Source organism: Pelophylax lessonae (assembly GCF_965119305.1).
Source record: "Pelophylax lessonae genome assembly, chromosome: 4".
NCBI classification, from domain to species: Eukaryota; Metazoa; Chordata; class Amphibia; order Anura; family Ranidae; genus Pelophylax; species Pelophylax lessonae.
The window spans coordinates 377809011-377829635 of NC_138771.1; the positions used below are offsets into that span (position 1 = coordinate 377809011).

Sequence of the window (20625 nt, forward strand, 5' to 3'; positions counted from 1 at the left end):
ATAAATTAATACTCCTCTAAATAATGTTTAAAACAGTGAATATTAGAATAAATATAAATGACTTGTGATCAATATGTAATAAATAGATTAAAACCAATCCTCTATGGATGAACAGTAAATTATAAAACAGTGATCAATAAATAGCGATATACAAAAATAGTAATTCATAAAATAAAGTCCATAACATGTGACTATAGTGAAAAAAGATTTTTAAATAAATAGTGAGTCTTTGTGCAAATGAAGTTTATCCAACGTTGCACCTCATGTTCTTGTGGAAAATTCCTGAATCCTTCTAGGAAGCATCGCTGGTGTCACCTTACTTGTGATCACTGCCTTGATCCTTTCCAGGGACAACAGAGTTTCTGCTGTCAGTCCTGCAAGCAACTTCCAACCCATCAACCTAAACAGCACCTGTGCTTGGTGCACAACTGCAAGGGAAGCCCTCGTCAGATCAGTCTCCAACCAGTGCTGCGGCTCTGCTTATATCTGTAGAAGGGCTGTCCATGATGATTCATTTGGATGTGGCTATGATCTTTGCCCGTTAGCTTAACCACGAGAGTGGGTAAGCCACTATATCTGGTGAGTGTGCACTTCAGTCTTTAGCCGGACATGGTGGTGGTGGAGAGCTGTGATCCAGTATCTTATTTCACATCATCATATTATCCCTTGGATTTTTCACTCATGGACTTTTATGGACTTTATGTGTTTGATCATTTTATTCATTTAATTTGTGTTTAATGGTACATATTAGTTCATGTTCATGAACATTGTGTATGGGGGTGATTATACACGATATACTATCACTCCCACAGTTGTATTTGCGTTTAAGTGATAGTGAGAGGATACCACCATCCCTGCGCTACTGGAATTAATTAATTATATTTATATATTCTCTTTTTTTTCCAACTTTACATGTTTTTTGACAAGTAGCAGCATAGTGATTACATCTCCTAAAGCGCTTGGGGTCGCCCATTGTCTCTCTATTTGGTTTTGAGGCCCCGGGGGTATTCATTTTATATACATAGAAAGGGGCACCTCTCAAACTTCACCTCGATGCTAGATGATTATTTCTTTTAGGGGAAAACTCTTTACAATGAAAACATTGTAAAGAGCTTGTCTTCAATATATAAAAAAAAAAGTACACATTCTAAACTCTTTATATAGCAATAAGAATGCAAAAATCTAAGCAACATCTAATATACCAAGTGTGACAATTGAATTTCTGGACTGGATTGTAAAAACAAAAATGTTTGTGCGGAAGCATTGTCTAGGGCTGTCAGGCTCTAGACCTGTTGGGCACTCTATGATTAAGGCCCCTTTCACACAGGTGGACCGTTCAGATCCGCCTGTCTGTTTTTTTGGCGGATCTGAACGGTCCCCCCATGCATCTCTATGGGGGATCGGATGTCAGCGGAGACATGTCCGCTGACATCCGATCCGTCAAATCTGGACGGATGGAAACCCTATTTTCCATCCGCCCAGCGGATCGGATGAGAACGGACCGACGGTCCGTTCCCATCCGATTTCTGCCACAGAGATGCATGGGGACCTGACAGCTGTGTCTCTGCACACAGCGTGGAGACACAGCTGTCATCCTCCTCCAAAAAAGGAATCCGTCTGACGGACGGATAGTGTGAAAGGAGCCTAACTCACAAGTGGTAGGGGTTATACCGGACTATTCTTACTGATCTGTTTGTCAGTGTCTAACCTGTTAAAGTGGTAATAAGCCCACTGAAATATCAAGCCTCAGTGATCGACCATAATGAAACAAATCCTCCTACATAAGCCATACCTCTATCTGCAACCTTTGCTCCTCCAGAGCGATCTAAAATAAACAGATCAGTTCATATTTTTCAGATTCCAGAAGGCAGGGGACAGAAACAGATATCATTACACTCCACAGCACAGCTCTGAGTGTAATCTGACACCTGAGTGGAGGATATTACACCCTCTTTACACAGCCTCACTGAGAAACATGCACATTGGAGGCTGTTTCAATCATCTGCTGTGTGCTAGAGGGGAGAGTGCCATCACCATGGGTTGCCTGAGGTCAGAGAAAACTGTCATAAGTGACACATGCAGACTGCAGTGGAAAGACAGAATAGCTGGGATTCATAATAGGTGCTATAAATTGAGGCATTGAACACATTATAGGAGGATAATCTTTGTTTATTTTGTATTTCAAAGGTTGAAAACCATTTTAAAGGGAACAGTATAAACCAATGTTGCTGAATACTTCATGCAGTGTTCCTTAATGTACAATTACAAAATGTACTTTTAATTTAAATGTGCAACCATGACAACAAAAGGGTTGCTCTATACTCTGTTTGTGTACAGAACCCAAACCAGAAAGGTATTTCTTTCTGATGTGAATGGCTGAATAATTTCCTTAGTATTCATTGTTTTAATACAATATGCGGGCTGATCATTGGACTTTACCTTCCAGAGCCTAAAAACCCAACTGCGTTTTTTTTTTTTTTGCTGCAATGCTTTCATTAAGCCTGGTGCTGCCCCCTTTACATTTATTTTACTGCGGCCCATCCTCTTCAGGGTTAAATGATGCCTAGTTTCATTTAATCTACTTCTTGTGAGTACAGGGTGTCAAAGAAAACCCCCAGGGACCCATCATCAGGCTAATAGGAGAATGCTGAAAAGAGATGGTGCCACTCTCTCAGCAGGGAGGCTGGAGCATGACTTTAGAAACTCAGGACTCTGGTTAGATTTTAAGTTATCATTGCAATGAACATACTGCTTTAGAAAACTGAAATTTTGTAAAATCTTACCTGTAAAATTCCTTTCTCTGAGTCCTCCGACAGTCGCCGCCTCTTCATATTCGTCACAATGGGGGTATTTGACTTTGCTCCGTAGGAGTAGCTAGGCAACAGAATATGTCAATATTAAAGCTTTTAACATATCCCACCCCCAGGGGGTGGTCCCCTCAGTCAATACCCTCCTACTTCCTGTATCCATACCTCAGTTTCAGTAGAATAGCAGTAGGGTACATAACAAACCCCAAAAGAGGGGCGGGGGCGGCGACTGTCTGAGGACTCAGAGAAAAGAATTTTACAGGTAAGATTTTACAAAAATTCCATTTTCTCTTACGTCCTCCGACAGTCGCCGCCTCTTCATATTCGTCACAATGGGGACGTCCCAAAGCAGTGCAAACATGAGGGGTGGGAAACGCAGCCGCGCCTAAGGCAACGCAGTCTCCACATCAGAGAAAGGAACCTTACCAAGGGAAGGAAACCAGCTGGGCAGCATGAAAAAAAAACTTGCTCAACAGGAGCAACAACCCAGGAAAAAACAAACAACCTACGGATAAAAAATATATCCCAAACAGCCAAGGGTCTAAAAACAAGGGACCCTAAGGAACTGCCGCACTAAGAACCTTGCGGCCAAAGGAAGCATCTGCCGATGCCTGAACATCCACCTTGTAGAACTTTGAGAAGGTGTGAACGGACGACCAAGTCGCCGCCTTACACACCTGGGCCACAGAAGCCCGATGATGACAGGCCCAAGACGTACTCAGAGATCTGGTAGAGTGCGCCTTCACAGGCATGGGGGAACTTTCCCCTTCAGAGCATAAGCCTGTTCAATGGTCTGTCTGATCCATTTGGCGATGGTGGAAGCCGACGCCGCCATGCCCTTCCGAGGACCTTCTGGAAGGACAAACAAAGAATCCGACTTGCGAAAAGATTCAGTCGAATTTAGGTAAACCCTAATCGCCCAAACAACATCCAAGGAGTGCAAATCCACCTCCTTCGGATGTTTAGGCTTCGCGCAGAGCGAAGGCAAGACAATGTCCTCATCGAGGTGAAAATCCGAAATCCTCTTCGGAAGAAAGGAAGGGTTAGGTCGCAAGACCACCTTATCCAAGTGAATGACCAAATACGGAAACCTGGAGGACAAAGCTGCCAGCTCCGACACTCTGCGAGCCGAAGTGATCGCCACCAAAAAGGCGACCTTCTTGGACAACATAGACAACGAGATCCTCCTGATCTGTTCAAAAGGAGCATGTTGTAACACGGATAGAACAAGATTCAAGTCCCAAGGAGGCAGAGGTTCCCTCCTAGGAGGGACCAGATGCCGCACCCCTTGAACAAATGTGCTAACCAAGGAGTTAGATGCCACAGGACGTTGAAAAAGAAGGGCCAGCGCAGAGACCTGACCCTCGATCGTAGCCAGCGCCAAACGCTGGTCAACACCCGTTTGAAGGAAGGACAACACCCTAGACACCGAGTATGTGCGAGGGGAACACCCCCTGGACTCACACCAGGCAAAATAGGCCTTCCAAGTACGGTAATAGACCTTCCCCGAGGAAGACTTCCTCGCGTTGATCAAAGTGTGAAGGACCTCAGGGGAGAGACCCCTATCCTTCAGGACCTCTGTATCAACAGCCAGGCCGTCAAAGCCAGCGACTGTAAAGCAGGATGGAATATTGGTCCTCGAGACAGAAGATCTTCTTGAAGAGGCAGACGCCACGGGGCGTCGACCGCCAGATTCATGAGGTCTGCGTACCAGGACCGGCGAGGCCAGTCCGGCGCCACAAGAATCACCGTGTGCGGTTCCGAGTTCAACCTGCGAAGGAACCTGGACAGCAGTTGAATCGGTGGAAATGCATACATCAGTCGGTACTGATGCCACGGAGCTACCAACGCGTCTGACGCGTCTGCCCGAGGATCGCGCGTCCTTGCCACGAACCTTTCCACCTTGTTGTTTAGACGAGACGCGAACAGGTCCACATCTGGAAGACCCCACCTCGCGCACAACATCTGGAACACATCCGGGTGGAGGGACCATTCCCCCTGGTCCAGGGACTGGCAACTCAGAAAAACCGCCTGCCAGTTCTCCACCCCCGGAATGTGAACCGCCGTTATCGCCGGGACGTGCGTCTCGGCCCAAGACAGAATGTCGGCCACTTCCCGAGCCGCTCGGGCACTCCTGGTGCCCCCTTGGTGGTTGATGTAGGCCACCGCCGAGGCATTGTCCGTCTGCACCCGAACCGGACGGCCCTGCAGCCTGTCCGTCCAACGTCGAAGGCAGAGATTTATCGCTCGCAATTCCAGAATGTTGATCGGAAGGGAGGATTCCTCCTCTGACCAAGTTCCCTGGGCGGACAGAACGCCCAGAACACCACCCCAGCCCGACAGGCTGGCATCCGTGGTGACCACCGTCCATGAGAGAGGACGAAAAGACTTGCCCCCCGACGACGCCGGGGACTGGAGCCACCACAGAAGATCCCTTCTGGTGCGATGACCCAACGAAATCTGGAGATCCAGAGATTGCGGTCGCCCGTCCCACCTGGACAGGATCTCCGCTTGGAGACCCCGCGTGTGAAACTGGGCGAAGGGAATCGCCTCGAAATCCGAGACCATCAATCCCAAACATCGCATGCACGTCCGGAGTGACGAGCACGGAACGTCCCTGAGGGACCTGACTTCTTCCTGAAGAGTCCTGAGCTTGTCGTCCGGTAGGAAGACCCTCGCCTGGACCGAGTCCAGAATCATTCCCAGGTAGGGAAGACAAACCGACGGGCACAGCGTCGATTTTGGAAAGTTTATCGTCCAACCAAACTCCTGCAGAGTCTGCATCGTGACGGACAGGTCCTTCACCAGACCCTGGCTGGTCGCAGACTGAACCAGAATGTCATCCAGATACCCCAGGACAGAGATGCCCTGGGATCTCAACAAAGCCAGAACCAGTGCAAGCACCTTGGTGAACACCCGTGGAGCCGAAGCGAGACCAAAGGGTAGCGCCACGAATTGGTAATGATCCTCCGCAATGGCGAATCGAAGGTACCTCTGGTGACCCTCGAAAATTGGAATGTGAAGGTACGCATCCTTCAAGTCGATGGAGGCCATGAATTCCCCCGGAACCAGGGCAGCCACCACCGACCGCAGGGATTCCATGCGGAACTTGCGAACCCGCACAAAGCGGTTCAGAGCCTTTAAGTCCAGAATTGGACGCACCTTGCCCTCCTTCCTGGGCACGGTGAACAGATTGGAATAGAACCCCCGAAATCTGTCCCGATGAGGCACCGGAACCACCACTCCCTGAGCTCGCAGGTCCCGCACCGCCAGGTGCAGATCTCGCAACCGCTACAGAGATAGTTGAAGATTTGAGGGAAAAAACCTGCTCGCCGGCCGAGAGAGAAACTCGATCTTGTAGCCAGATCGAACAATTTTCTGAACCCACCTGTCCCAAACACGGGCCATCCAGGGTTGAAGAAAACCGAGCAAACGTCCCCCCACCCCAGAACTGGGTGAGGGCGCCCCTTCAGGCCGCATTGTTATGGGCAGCGGATCCGGACTGGCCGGACTTCTGTTTACCTGTCCACGGCTTCTTTTGGGAGCCTTGACCTTTGAAGGGCTTGCCCTTATAGTGCGACCCCTGAGAGGGCCGAAAAGAAGCATGCTTCTTACCCGGAGCAACCTTAGCCTTGTGGGATTGGGGTAAGAGCGTGCTCTTACCACCCGTGATCCCCTTTATCAGCGCATCCAAGGGTTCGCCAAAAAGGCGAGATCCCATATAGGGTAGATTAGCTAAGGTTTTGCGCGAAGATTGGTCCACAGACCAACACTTCAGCCAAATCAGGCGGCGTGACAACACCGCCACGCTGTGCACACGTGCAGCCAACGGGACTATATCCAAGTCCGCATCACACAAATACATGACACCCTGATGGATTTGATCTACCATAGCCAGCGTCGCCGGAGGGGCAGAGTCAGCCACCAGGACGCGCCTAAGTACCTGCGTCCAATCCGCGACAGCCTGAGCTGCCATAAGAGAAGCAAAAATAGCTTTTAGCATGGAACCGGTAACCGAATAAGTATGACGGGCAAGTGACTCCAGCCTCCTGTCCGTGGCATCCCGGAACACCGGGGTATCCTCAGCAGGAATCGCAGTGGACTTATTCAAAACCGCCACCGCGTGATCCACCGGAGGTGGCACACACCAACATTAATCAGTAGCGGGTGAGAAAGGATAACGCAGCTTGAACCTACTTGGCACAGCAAAAGGCTTCCGTATGTTGCGCCATTGTTCACTAACAGCGCGCTGAAAATCCTCAGTGCAAGGAAAAACCTGCGATGATTTGCGTCTTCGCTGCGTCCCATAAGAGGCCAGGACAGCAGGAGGACAAGGCTCATCCTGCAAACGCAGTGTTTGTTTGATAGAAGCAACCAAGTCATCCATGAGTGCAAGCTCTTCAGACGAGCCAGGGGGGGAATTATCCACCCCTTCAACCTCAGCCTCCACTTCAGACCCTACAAGGTCCAGGGACGAACGGGACCCCGATAAGGAGACCCCAGCCATAGCAGCCCCATCACCATCACCCTCTGAATCAGAGGAAATTGAAACTCTAGGCCGTTTTGTGGATTGAGCAGCCACAAGCATTTGCACCTGAGCAGCAAGGTTAGCCACAACAGTAGCCAAATCACCCCCCTCGGGGGAAGCAGCAGCAGTCCCCTGGCCCCCCACTAAGGTGAGAGGAAATTTGCTTTCCTGAGAATCCATGCCCCCAAAAGTGTGTTAGGAAGAAAAGGAGTACTGCCCCTTTAACAGCGCGGCGAGCGCAGCCCACCGCACACAAGCACACACCGACCCCCACAGGGATAAACACAAAACTTAGGCAAGGAATACAGGGATAAGGAAGATAAACCTGGAGAGACCACTTAGGTGCTGCACCGATCGCTGTTGCTCAGGGAAAGGAAGTGAGGAAACACAGACCGCTCCTATAAAGCCTATGGAAGGCTCCACAAACATGGCCGCCGGTGAGGGACTAGCAAAGGCAGAGCATGCAGCGCTGACATGCGGCCCGAGCGATCGCCGCCAAAATGGCGACGCTTGGCGCCAAAAACGCCGCTCCTATCACATAGATATGGCCAGCACACGCCTGCAGCTATGATAAAAATGGTGGACCGCCGTAGCGGCCGCCGCATGTATGCACCAACATGTATAACATCATGTCCTATAATCATACAGCATGTCACACAGATAATCACAGTATTGACACCGAACAGTGTACAACAGCCCCCCTCCTTGCAGCCCACAGCAGCATTAAACCAGACAGGGAGCCCAACAGTGTGAACAGGCATGCAGGGTTACACAGTCCCAGACTGACACCCACTACACATACAGGTCCCCACACAAAGTACACTTACCTCCTGAATGGCGTGGGGAACCCGCACAAGCGATCAAGCCACTGCACATGTGACAGGGAGAGTCGCAGCCAGGACGCAGTAGAACTGTGGTGCGAAACCGCATGGCGTCCAGTGAGGTAGCCACCTCACCATAGCATCCCTGCAGCGAACAGGGATGGGTCGTTCACATATGCCAGGAAAAATACCTGACTGAACGCTCAATGGCAGGCTGGGAAGCCACTGGCCCACAACCTGCGATCAGGGGGGCCAGCCCAAGACCCAGCCCGCACGATCCTCTTCATCAGAAGAACTAACTAATGCTGACAAAAGTAACAGCTAGGTAAAGAGAGAGAAAAAACTCAAATAAAATAAAAAAAAAAGAAGATAAAGGCTGAGACAAAATGTCCCAGCATAGAAACATCCAGCCACTCCTGAAAGCTAGACAATGAAACTGAGGTATGGATACAGAAAGTAGGAGGGTATTGACTGAGGGGACCACCCCCTGGGGGTGGGATATGTTAAAAGCTTTAATATTGACATATTCTGTTGCCTAGCTACTCCTACGGAGCAAAGTCAAATACCCCCATTGTGACGAATATGAAGAGGCGGCGACTGTCGGAGGACGTAAGAGAAATAATGTATTTTTTCTTCAGCAAAAACAAATCTACAGTTTAAACCTGGGCTCACAATCATGTATGTGTTTAAAGATATTAACAGTCTTTTTATGAGTGCATTAAAGCCATTAGCAGTTATTGTGCTTTCACTATTCTGATTCCTCTAAGCTTTTTGTGAGGTTTTATTAAATGGTCACTGGGTAAAATTTGTCTTTATTATAATCTTACCTGAGAATCCAAATCCTCTCCTTTAAGGCATAAATTTGCATCGATCATGTTGAGTCCAACAAGAAGACCAACAATCACAGCTCCTTCTTCCCCCAACATTAGAGCTTCAGGTTCATAAAAGTCACTGAATAAAAAAATAAAGGAAATACATGTATGGATTTTGTAAAAATGTTTAGTGCTTTGATAAATTACAAAATATAGTGTCTGCATTTTCAATGGTGTAAGCAACTGTTTATGCATTACAGTGTCTTTAATATATAAACATGCTGTTCTCCATTTTTCAAATAATGCTGCTGAATTTATTGTCCCCTGGATTGTAGGATGTATCCAGCACTGGATGCGCAGCCCTGGAAACTCCCAAATGAGCACTCCCTGCTTCTTTCTCTAGCACAATGCTGAGAAGTGGGAGAGAGAACAATGTGCATGCATGGGTAAGGAAGGAAGCTAGGGGTGCTTGTGTTCGAGTTTCCAGGGCTGGACAGCCAAAGCTGGGTACATCCTGCCAGCTGCAGGACAATTTGGGGAGCACATCAATATTAGCAGCTGAAAAAGTAAGCATTTATTTGAAAAACAAAGAACACAATTTGTTTATATTAAGGACATTGAAATAAATAGGGACCTGCAAAAGGTGAATTAACCCTTTTGTTCGATTGGTACAGTAAAAAAAATAAAGTAAATAATAATAATAATAAAAGCAAGTGTATAATATTGACAAACAGAAATGAAGCATGATTAAATACATTACATAGGAATATGTATAAGGGCTAATACTGAATTTACCTCAATGAAAGAAACCTGAAATTAACTGGGAAAAAAAAAAATCTTTGCTTCACCTCCTGCTGCCCGCTGTCATACCGAGACCTGCCAGGACTAAAGCACTAGATGAACTGGGGCTTGTGGGCAGATACTCCACGCTCCACTCGTGGCTTCCCAGCCACCACCGGCTGACTCAGGAACAGGCTTGGACGCTGGCCCTTCAGTGGTAGTGGAGCGATGTCTGCGCCACCTCTGCTCTCCCCACAGATGCCGGTGAACAGACAGTGAGTGAGGCAGGCTGCAAGCTGCTTAAACAAAGCGGAGGATGAGCTGGTGACAAATAAACCCAGAGCCTACTTGAAGGGGATGGCATCCCTCTCCTGGAAGTGCACACAAGGTAAGTGCTGGGAAAAAAAGAGTGGACTGGAGGAAGCCACTGTAATGAACTGATGCTCTAATGAACACTGTATGTGACTATATACCATCCACCAATTCATCCATCAATCCATCCATCAATCCATCCATCAATTTCTCTTGCTATTCGTCTTCTCATGACAAGACACACATTTGGATCTAATAACTTGGTGTCTCACGCAGCCAGGCAGTCACCCATTGATGAACTCCAATACCTACTACACTAACATTACAGTGTAGCCGATCGAGCACCTATATACTCTGCTAGCCATCCATCCACCCGGCTAATCACCAACTAACCTCCCCCTTACCTACTCACCACTCATTGATATACTAGACGGCAGAACTGTGTTACTTTTTTATAACTTTTCAGGTATTGACAAGGAGTATCCCTTGAAAGGGGTGGGGAGCGTACCTGGTGGGAAAATGGATAAAGGGGGCAGGATGAGAGGCAAATCAAATAAAGGGGGAGGTGGAAAAGTGAGGCAGACGGCCTCTAGCCCAGGAGGGATCCAGTGCTATATGTCGTCAGAGACAAGTGTAACAGTGGAAAGCCCTGGTAGCCCAAGACAAGTAATGCCAACTCGTACGGGGTGAGGCAAGCAAAATTTTGCAATGGAGACTAAAAAGGGCGCACATTCCAGTGGCCTAGCACCTAGCCGCCCGAGAAGCATGGGGGGGTAACCCTACTGGAAACCTCAAAGCATTTAATAAGGAGCTGAGAGATGCCAACATGGGAGAGTCAGAAGTGCCCCTCAAGGATACAGGGCCAGCCCAGGAAGCTCAAACAAACTTATTACTAACTAAGGAAATTTTGGCAGAGATGCTGGCAAAACTGGAATTATCACTGAAAACAGACATTGCCGCAGCATGGGCTGATATGGGGCAGGTCCTTAATCAAGTAGAGGGGATAGAGGAGAGACTTGATACACAAGATCAAGCACTGGAGGAGATGCAAGAGCAGGTGAAAAACTTACAGAGAGTGCAAAGAACACTGTTGTATAAACTGGAGGATCAAGAAAACCAAAGTCGCTTGCATACCGCTGAGACAGCAGACATCTTCGGTGTTTCTTTCGGGTTCACGGCTCCGACGTGGTGAGTGGCCAGAGCCACGATGACGTAACTGAGTGGCCGGATGACGTCAGCCATGATGAGGTCACTGTGTGCCCGAAGCCGCAATGACCGTTTGCGGGACAGGCTCTGAAGGTACGGCACGGTAACATGGACCTTCACAGCGCATGCACTGATGACGTCATCAGCTGCAGGCACTTTGAATATCCCCTAAACTGTGCCAGTTTAGGAGATATTCACAGTACCTACAGGTAAGCCTTATTATAGGCTTACCTGTAGGTACAATTAGAAAAGAAGACTTTACTTCATCTTTAAACGGAAGAATAGCTGGTGGAGTTGAATGCGCCGTTTAAGAAACCGGAAATTCACAAAATCATTGCTTCCCTCCCTTTGAACAAATCTCCTGGACCAGATGGGTTTTCCAATGAATATTAGAAGGTATTTCAAAACCTGCTTTCCCTATATCATACACTCCTTTCTGGGTCTGTGACATCTAGAGCCTGCTTCCCACCTGAGATGTTGAGAAGGTACACGGTCACGCTGACCAAGCCAGGGAAAGACTCCACAACACCCTCTAAATTATCAACCCATATCCCTGTTAAACTCCATTTTGAAAATCAACGCCAAGCTCATAGCCAGACGACTACTTCACATAATGCTGGTTTTAGTCCAACCGGCCGAGATGGGGTTTATTTATGGTAGGCAAGCATCAGATGCCACCAGGAAGATCATTAACCACTTTACCACTGGAGGATTTTGCTGTCTTACGTCCAGGCCACTTTTTGCGATTCGGCACTGTGCGACTTTAACTGACAATTAAATCGTGCAACGCCATACCCAAACGAAATCTACGTCCTTTTTTCCCACAAACAGATCTTTCTTTTGGTTGTATTTGATCACCTGTGCGATTTTCATCCCATGTGAGCGGTGGTTAATATAATCCATTATGCTAAGCTCCTTGAACGCCTTCACTTCTTCTCTCTACTGATGCAGAGAAGGCAATCGAGAGGGTGCATTAGCATTATATATCCCAAGTGCTCCATAAATTTGGCTTCCAGGGTACCATCTTAGCATGGCATGCACCAAGGCTGCACACTCTCATCTTCCATTATCAATCTCATGATTTGAGCCTTTGGCTGAAATGATCCGTTCTCACACTTCTATATCTGGCTTCCAGTTCCACTCCGTGTGATAGACTCACCCGGGACAGAGGCTTTTGGGGGGGAACTGCAGGCTAGCCTCTTGCCTGCTGACTATGAGCCCTGGCTTTTAGGGGAACACTACTCTTTGTGAGGTGTATGCTGGGGGGACACTTGCAGTAATGTTACTTTGGATTCAAGTCCATGTCTCCCCAAGACACACAGACTCTGGGACTCTAGGCCCGGGGACTCTGTTTAGGGCCAAGCTGCCCTATTACCAATAAGGACTGCTCCACACAGTCAGACTCATAGCAGATGTTAATATCAGCTCAATCACCTGTCTTCCACACATTGGTATTTGTGCTGAATAACACACCTATTGTCTGCTAACAAACTATTGTGGGGATGTGTTTACACTTGGACTAATGTGTATTGTACTTTTTAAAGCTCGATGCCGGACAGTCTGTTGCTGGTGGTCTCCTGCTATGGTCTGTTTATTAAGGTATTATGTGTCTTCTGCTAAGCTTGTCTGTCACATGGTTAATTGTGTCACCTATTGTTTGCCTACTAGCATTCTGTGCACTCCTAGGCTGGTTTAAGTGCTGAGTTTATTAGAATATAATTATATTTCTGTATACAGTTGCATTTGCATATGAGAATGTGATCAGCCTCATCCGGTTGTGTAGTTTAAATTCTCTGTAAGCTTTCAAATAAAGGGTTCCAGTTTTGCAGCTAAACGAGTCCTGCCTAATTCTTGGTTGCAATAGGCGGCTATAATATCTGATATCTATGTTCAGGCTGGAGGAAGCGGTATACTGACAGAAGCACTTAAAGCGGAGTTCCACCCAAAAGTGGAACTTCCGCTTTAAATAGTCCTAACCCCCTGACATGCCACATTTGGCATGTCATTTTTGGGGGGGGGGGGGGAGCGGGTACCTAGTTTTGACAGGTACCCGCTCCCGCTCGGAGCGCTGCAGCGCCCTGAGCGGAAGTTCTCCTCTCTCCCTCCCTCCCTGCAATCTTCTGGGACATGTCAGAGGTCCCAGAAGATTGCCGGCCAATCACAACGCATAGCGCAACTCGCGCATGCACAGGGCGTACCCGGCTGTGAAGCCGCAAACTGTCACAGCCGGGTGCCCACATCAGTGATGCCGACGCTGCGGAGCAGAGAGGGAGAAGACGGCGCATCGCTGGACCGTGGGACAGGTGAGTGTGCGGTTAGGCTGGAACTCCGCTTTAAGCAGAGTGTGGGGCGGTTCTGTCATACTTGCAATTTGAAAAACCAAGCAATTTGCCCAGAGTTTGACTTTGCAATTAGCATTAGCCTCAGCAACATCATACAGAATGACAATCTATACTGAGGTTATAAATAGCACCTGGTTATGCCTACTTATGGAGATTCATGAAGGCGTTTTTGTTGTGAAAGAACATTTGTCCATAATCACATATCCGTATGACAACTTTTAGCAAATAATATAGCACAACATAAATGTTAACAGCATTTTTTTTTTTTTTTTTTCAAAAATTAGTCCTGTCATTTGGAAAAAATAAATTAGGTAGATTTTCTTTTTAACAATACCTCAGTAAATCCTTGTGTTCTATCAGTACTTGCAAGTAATCTGATAACTTTTTTTGCATTAACGAAAGATGTAGCCAAGCTCTTCCCCGTCCAACAGCTGTCCTAAAACGAAAATAAAGTAGTATTTTAAAGCACAAAAACATCTAATTTTAGTAACATAATAAAGGCTTAAAAACAGTACTTTTACCTAAAAAGCAGAACTAACCTTGAAATTTAAAAAATGCTAACAGATAGTTATGCTGGGATAAATTAACTTTTGTGTACATGCATAGGAGTTGCATAATCTCGGCCAGGCCAATAAAAGTGGCTGAAGACCCAAGATGCCAAAAGAGGACTGAGAAGGAAGCAACCACTGCCAGAGGGACAAGGGAGATTGCTGAGGCTGCAGCTCTTGAAAAGAAAATGTGTTGTAACTGCTTGTGTATCTTCAGTGTTAGCGGGAGATTGGCTTCAATTTTTTAGTGTATATAAATTTGCTAATGCATCTAACACCCCCTTCCCCCCAAACTGCCAATGCTTCAACCAGAGTGGGAACACTAATACAGAAGGCGTGTTACTAGCAAGATCTCCCGGTAAATGCAGAGGGAAAAAGCCTAAAATAAGAAAACTGATGCAGCCACCACATCTAATGATTGCTAAGCTGTAATATATTACATTTTTGGTTTTGGGTTTAATACCGCTTTAATCCCCTCAGTGGGAACACACTATCTAAAAACAAAAAAAAAAAATGTTTTGCCTAGAGAAACATTTTAAAATAAGCTCAAGGCTTGAATAGTAACGAATATTTAGTTTTAAGATTTAACAGCTGTCTTTCCTGTTGGTTGTCTACGATTAACCACTTCTGGTCCAGAAGGTTTTACCCCCTTAATGACCAGGGCATTTTTTGCGATACAGTACTGCGTTACTTTAACTGACAATTGTGCAGTCGTGCAACACTGTACCCAAATAAAATGTATGTCCTCTTTTTCCCCACAAATCGAGCTTTCTTTTGCTTGTATTTGATCACCTCTGCGTTTTTTTTGTGCGCTATAAACAAAAAAAAGAACAATTTTTTTACTTTCTGCTATAACACACAGCCAATAAAAAAAATGGAAAAAAAATCAAATTTTTTCATCAATTTAAGCCAATATAGATTCTGCTACATATTTTTGGTAAAAAAAAATCCCAATAATTGTATATTGATTGGTTTGTGCAAAAGTTATAATGTCTACAAACTATGCAAAATTTTTATGGAATTTTTTTTTTTTTTTTTTACTAGCAATAGCAGGAACAGCGATTTTTAGTGGGACTGCCACATTAGGGTGGACAAATTGGACATCTAACTTTTGACACTTTTTAGGGACCAGTGACACTAATACAGTGATCAGTACTAGAAAAAATGCACTGTTACTGTATTAATGACATTGGCATAGAAGGGGTTAACATCAGGGGTGATCAAATGGTTAAGTGTGTCCCTAGGGGGTGCTTACTAACTGTGGGGGGATTGCACTGATTGGGGGAAGATAGAGATTTGAGATCGATAATTACGAAAAGCCTCAAGTATGTCCTCGCGTGAGGAGACAAACTCCCCATTGGGGAGGGTAATCGTAGGGATGGTGGTGATAAGATGATCCTGTTGGGCCAGTAAAGCCAGTAGGCAGCCATTTTTGTCACCCTGCTCAAAAAAAATGTTTGCTTGGTATGATATCGAGAGAGCCTTGTGTGCTCCACTAAATGTAGGTGGAGTTCTCACTGGGAAGCCTGCAAATGATTCAATTTGAGTCACTGGGGTCAGAGTTATATGTTGAAGTGGGAGCAGATACTGAGGCCTTAAGGGAACTTGGGTCAGTGTCCTGTTTAGATTTGGGGGCTGTAACTGAAGAGATGTAATGTCCCCTGGTGTATGCCCTAAAAGCTTCCCAGAAAACAGAAGGGGAGGACCCCCCCATTAATGTCCCAGTATTCCGTTAAAGTTGTTTGTCATCTCATCTAGCAGTTCAGGATGCGAAACCCAATGAGGCGTTAGGTGCCAAAGCGAGGCATTTTTAGAGGACAGAGCACGGAGAACCAATTCTAAGGGACTGTGGTCAGACAGGCCACTGGGCAGATAAGAGGTTTCTAAGACATCCAATAGAAAAGGGGGTTTTACAAATACCAGATCAATACGGAAAAATGGATTTTTGTAAAATCTTACCGTAAAATCCTTTTCTCTTAGCTCATCGACAGACGTAGTCCTCGGTGATACACCACCTTCGGGTTATGTTACCTGCGCAGGAGCAGGACTAGACAGGAAATTAAAAAGCTCTGGCCACACCCTAGGGGCAGTCCCAGAGGGTATATCCTCTCTCTCTCTGCCTCAGCAAATCAGTTATGTGAAAAAGCAGTGCTTAGAGAATTTAACCCAACCCAACTCCAAAACAGAGGGGCGGGGACTACGTCTGTCGATGAGCTAAGAGAAAAGGATTTTACGGTAAGATTTTACAAAAATCCATTTTTCTCTAGCGCTCATCGACAGACGTAGTCCTCGGTGATACACCACCTTCGGGACGTCCCAGAGCAGTATCACAAATGAGGGGTGGGAAAATGGAAATCAAATCCCAATCTAGAAGGCCCAACCGGTGCCAACTAGAAGTTAACAATGCTCATCCTTAATGAGACTCAACCAAAAAAAGAGAAAACAATTTTTTTTTTTTTTTTTTTTTTCCAAACAGAAAAAAAAACCCTCGAGGTAGACCACCGGTCTCCTCAAATTGCGGCCTGCAAAACCTTGCGGCCAAATGAGGCATCCGCCGATTCCGTCACATCAATTTTATAGAATTTTGTAAAGGTATGTACCGACGACCAGGTGGCCGCCTTACATACCTGGACCACTGACGCCTGATGGCGAAAGGCCCAGGAAGTACTGAGCGCTCGAGTGGAGTGCGCCCTAACAGGGAACGGAGGACTCTGACCCTTAATAGAATAAGCCTGTACCACCGTTTGTCTAATCCATTTGGCAATGGTCGCGGCAGATGCAGGCAAACCCTTTCTGGGGCCATCCGTGATCACAAAAAGTGAATCCGTCTTACGGAATGATTCCGTAGATTTCAGGTATACCCTGATTGCCCGAACCACATCTAAGGAATGCAACGCATGTTCCCGATGATGCTTGGGCTGAGGACACAAGGAAGGTAGTACAATATCTTCATTCAGATGAAAATCTGAAACCACCTTGGGAAGAAAAGATGGCTTAGGATGAAGTACTACCTTATCCCTATGAATCACTAGGTATGGTGACTGGCATGATAATGCAGCCAGTTCTGACACCCTGCGAGCAAAGTAGTAGCCACCAAGAAGGCCACCTTCTGGGATAGAGTAAGCAAGGGAATCTCCCTGATGTTTTCAAAGGGAGGTTTCTGTAGAACCGACAAAACCAAATTAAGATCCCAGGGCGGTAAGGGCGTGCGGACTGGAGGAGCCAGGTGCCGCACCCCCTGGATGAAATTCCGCACCAAGGATTTGGTAGCTAAAGGCTTCTGAAAGAAGATTGCTAATGCTGAAACTTGACCCTTGATGGTGCTCAAGGCTAGCTTCTGCTCAACCCCTTGTTGCAAAAAGGCCAATATTCGAGTCACCGAATAGGTACGTGGAGGAAATCCTAAAGATTCGCACCACGCAATATAAGTCTTCCATGTGTGATAATAGACTTTGCTGGAAGTCGCTTTCCTTGCTTTAATAAGGGTAGGAATGACTGAAGTAGACAAACCTCTGTCCTTCAGTACTTGGGTCTCAATGGCCAGGCCATTAAAACCAGCGACTGTAAAGCACGAAGGTAAATTGGTCCTTGAGACCACAGACACTCCCTGAGACGAAGTTCCCACGGAACGTCTGCGACTAACATGTCCAAGTCGGCCAGGCCGGCTTGAGGAGGCCAGCCTAGAATTTCTAGGACCACTGGCGCTGATAGGATCTGAACCAGGCGTCCCTAGAGCTATCTGGCCCCGACCATCCGAGAAAGTCTGGTCGTTTTCTGTTCCCACACATTTATCAGATACCTGATAGTTATCAGGAAAGGTGATCTTTTCTGGTTGAACCTCAGGGACCGAAGTCACCCGACTAGAGGCTACTTGGTCTATCTGGTCAACCAGATCCGATTCCTGTGAGGTATCGGGACTAATCTTAGGAAAAGGTAAAGGAAAAGATCTTTTCAGGGAACGGTAACTACCGCTTCCTGTGGTACTTAAATGTTGGAAGGGAAGAATCGCACCGGTAGTAGTGGTTGATGCTCGATCTAATGTCCTGAATACCGGTGAAAACGTCCCCCCACCCTGGAACCGGGTGGGGGCGCACCTTCAGGCTGTGTACTCCTTTGCTTCGGGTTTGGCTGGGTTGGTCCTTTGCTTGTCCGACCAGCCCCTCTTGAACCCTCCTGGAGGAGTCTTGCCTTTCCCGCTAGTACCAGCCGGGCGCCCTTTATGGGCGGTAAAGAAAGGTCCTCGCTTGTTGCGAGGTCCCTTAGCTTTTGCAGCCTGTGGCAAAAAAGTGCTCTTGCCCCCAGTGGCATCCTTAATGATTTCATCTAGGTTGGCTCCAAATAGACGATTCCCCTGAAAGGGGAGATTGGTCAAGGTCTTTTTGGAACCTAGGTCAGCTGACCAGCATTTTAACCACAGCACACGTCTGAGGATCACTGCTAACTTAGATGCATGCCCTAATAGGGGAGTAGTGTCCAAGGCTGCGTCACAGATAAACCGTAGCCCTTGTATGATCTGTTCCATCAAATCAGATGTCTCCTGGGGAATATCTTTTCCCCTAAGATCTTGGCGTACCATTTTCGCCCATTCCGTAAGTGTCTGGGAAACTAGACCAATAACGATTACTGGTCTAAATGCTGACCCTATCAGAGAAAAGATAGTGCGGGACTCTGCTTCTATCTTTCGATCCACCGGATCCTTAAAGGACGAAGTGTCCTCCACTGGAATAACCGTGGCTTTATTCAGCCTGGAAATAGGCGGATCCACGATTGGTGGTACCGTCCATTTCTTAATGATGGATTCCTCAAACGGATAGCGTCTAGCAATACGCTTGGAAATAGTAAAGGTAAGCTTAGAATGCTCCCATTCTCCTTTAATCTGATTACCAAAACATTTAGGTACAGGAAAAGCCTTCGCCGTCTTGATGGGCTTATTAGTACCAAAAGGCATCTCTGTTTCAGTTGCCTCTGCGGGTAAAGCCTCAAGTTTTAAGGTTTCTTGCACTGCCACAACTAGTGCGTCCACCAATGCTTCTTCCTGAATAATAGCAAGAGAAGAAGCGTCCTCCTCACTTTCTGAGGGGGCTTTACCTGGGATAGCAACCCTTGCAGAGGAACCTGCAACTGCCGTGACCATTTCTGAATCCGAGTCAGAGGTGTCAGATAGTATAGGGGTAGGCGGGGGTCGCTTCCTTGACCCCCGTCCCTGACAGGCCGCCTCCACCCGAGCCACCATAGACTCCAAAATTGCTGTAAATGACTCTATACTCTGTGCACCGGCGGGTCCCGAGGCCCCCTCGAGGGAAACAGGTGGGGGAATATGTGTGGCAGGGTCCATGATAACTCCAGTTACTTCCTGGATAATATAATTCAAAAGTAAAGAAAAAAACTTTTTTTTTTTTTTTTTTTCTGACCCCCAGCGCCACAAAAAAGCCCCTTAGTGTTACCTGCTAGCTATCGATCGAGAGAGAGAGAGATAGACCCCCAGGCTCACCACTTGATGCTCAGAGTTAAACTGCAACAGCTTACAGCGCTGTCTTGACAAACAGGAAGTCTTTTGGCTGGCTGCCCAGGAAGAAAGGAGGCGGCTCCGCCCCTCTGCACGCCTTCCGGCGCCTCCCCCAAGCTCCACGAGGTGTAGGATCACCTCAAACATGGCCGCCCCCATGCTGGAGACACGAGGCTACGCCAAAATGGCGGCTCGTGCGATCCTGCAAGAAAATGGCGGCGGCCTGCTGAATGGCGGTGTGCTGCAGGGCACACAACACTGTCTCTGCCTGGGGATATGGCGTGGTTGGCGGTATCGGCCCTGGCGGACCGCATGGCCGTTCGGGAGGCCTGCTAATAGCTGGAGATCTGATTTGGAAGGCAGTCTACATGTCCGTGGCTTCTGACTGGTAGGTAGCTTATACTTAACCCATAAGATTCCCAGAATGCCACAGATTACATCTTTTAAACATGTATACAATAGATAGTTAGCTCCCAAACCAAGCCTCCTGGCTTTTTGTACACAAAAAATCACACTCAAAGTAGGAGGATCTGTGACATGTTATAGGATAGAAAGGACTCTTTCTTACCATACAGAGAGGGGCCCGCGTTCACCACAAAACCCGTCAGGGGGAAAGGGGGAACATACTACTCACCATACCGGAACCAGGCGGGCACCAACTCCTGACAGTACCCCTCTCCACCGGGGCGGGAGGGCTGTCGACCGATACGAACGCCGTGACTCATGGTCTTTGGCGTTTCAGCGAGACGTTTAACTCGCGGGTACAGTCCTTTTAATGGGACTTTGTCGCGGCCGACCCAGCGCGGAGCTATGGCCTGCACGCGCTCGTAGGCTGAACTGGGGTGACCACCGGATCTCAACATCCAGCCCGTCGCCCAGTTCAGCTTTCTTGCTTGAAGATCTCACAGGAACACTGGAGAAAAAGCTGTCTAAAAAAATCCTTTAAGAAAAAATTCTTGCCAG

At 47.2% G+C, this 20625-nt stretch overlaps 1 protein-coding gene across 1 annotated transcript in view; it reads right to left on the reverse strand.

Moving 5' to 3' along the window:
• The window catches only part of RUFY1 (RUN and FYVE domain containing 1), a 372133-nt gene that overhangs the window by 334629 nt on the left and 16879 nt on the right, over positions 1-20625 (reverse strand). The window contains exons 4-5 of the mRNA XM_082252884.1: positions 13943-14044; positions 8984-9107 (exon numbers count right to left, since the gene is read on the reverse strand). Of these exons, the coding sequence (XP_082109010.1) occupies positions 8984-9107; positions 13943-14044 (226 nt within the window). The remainder of the gene's footprint in view (positions 1-8983; positions 9108-13942; positions 14045-20625) is intronic.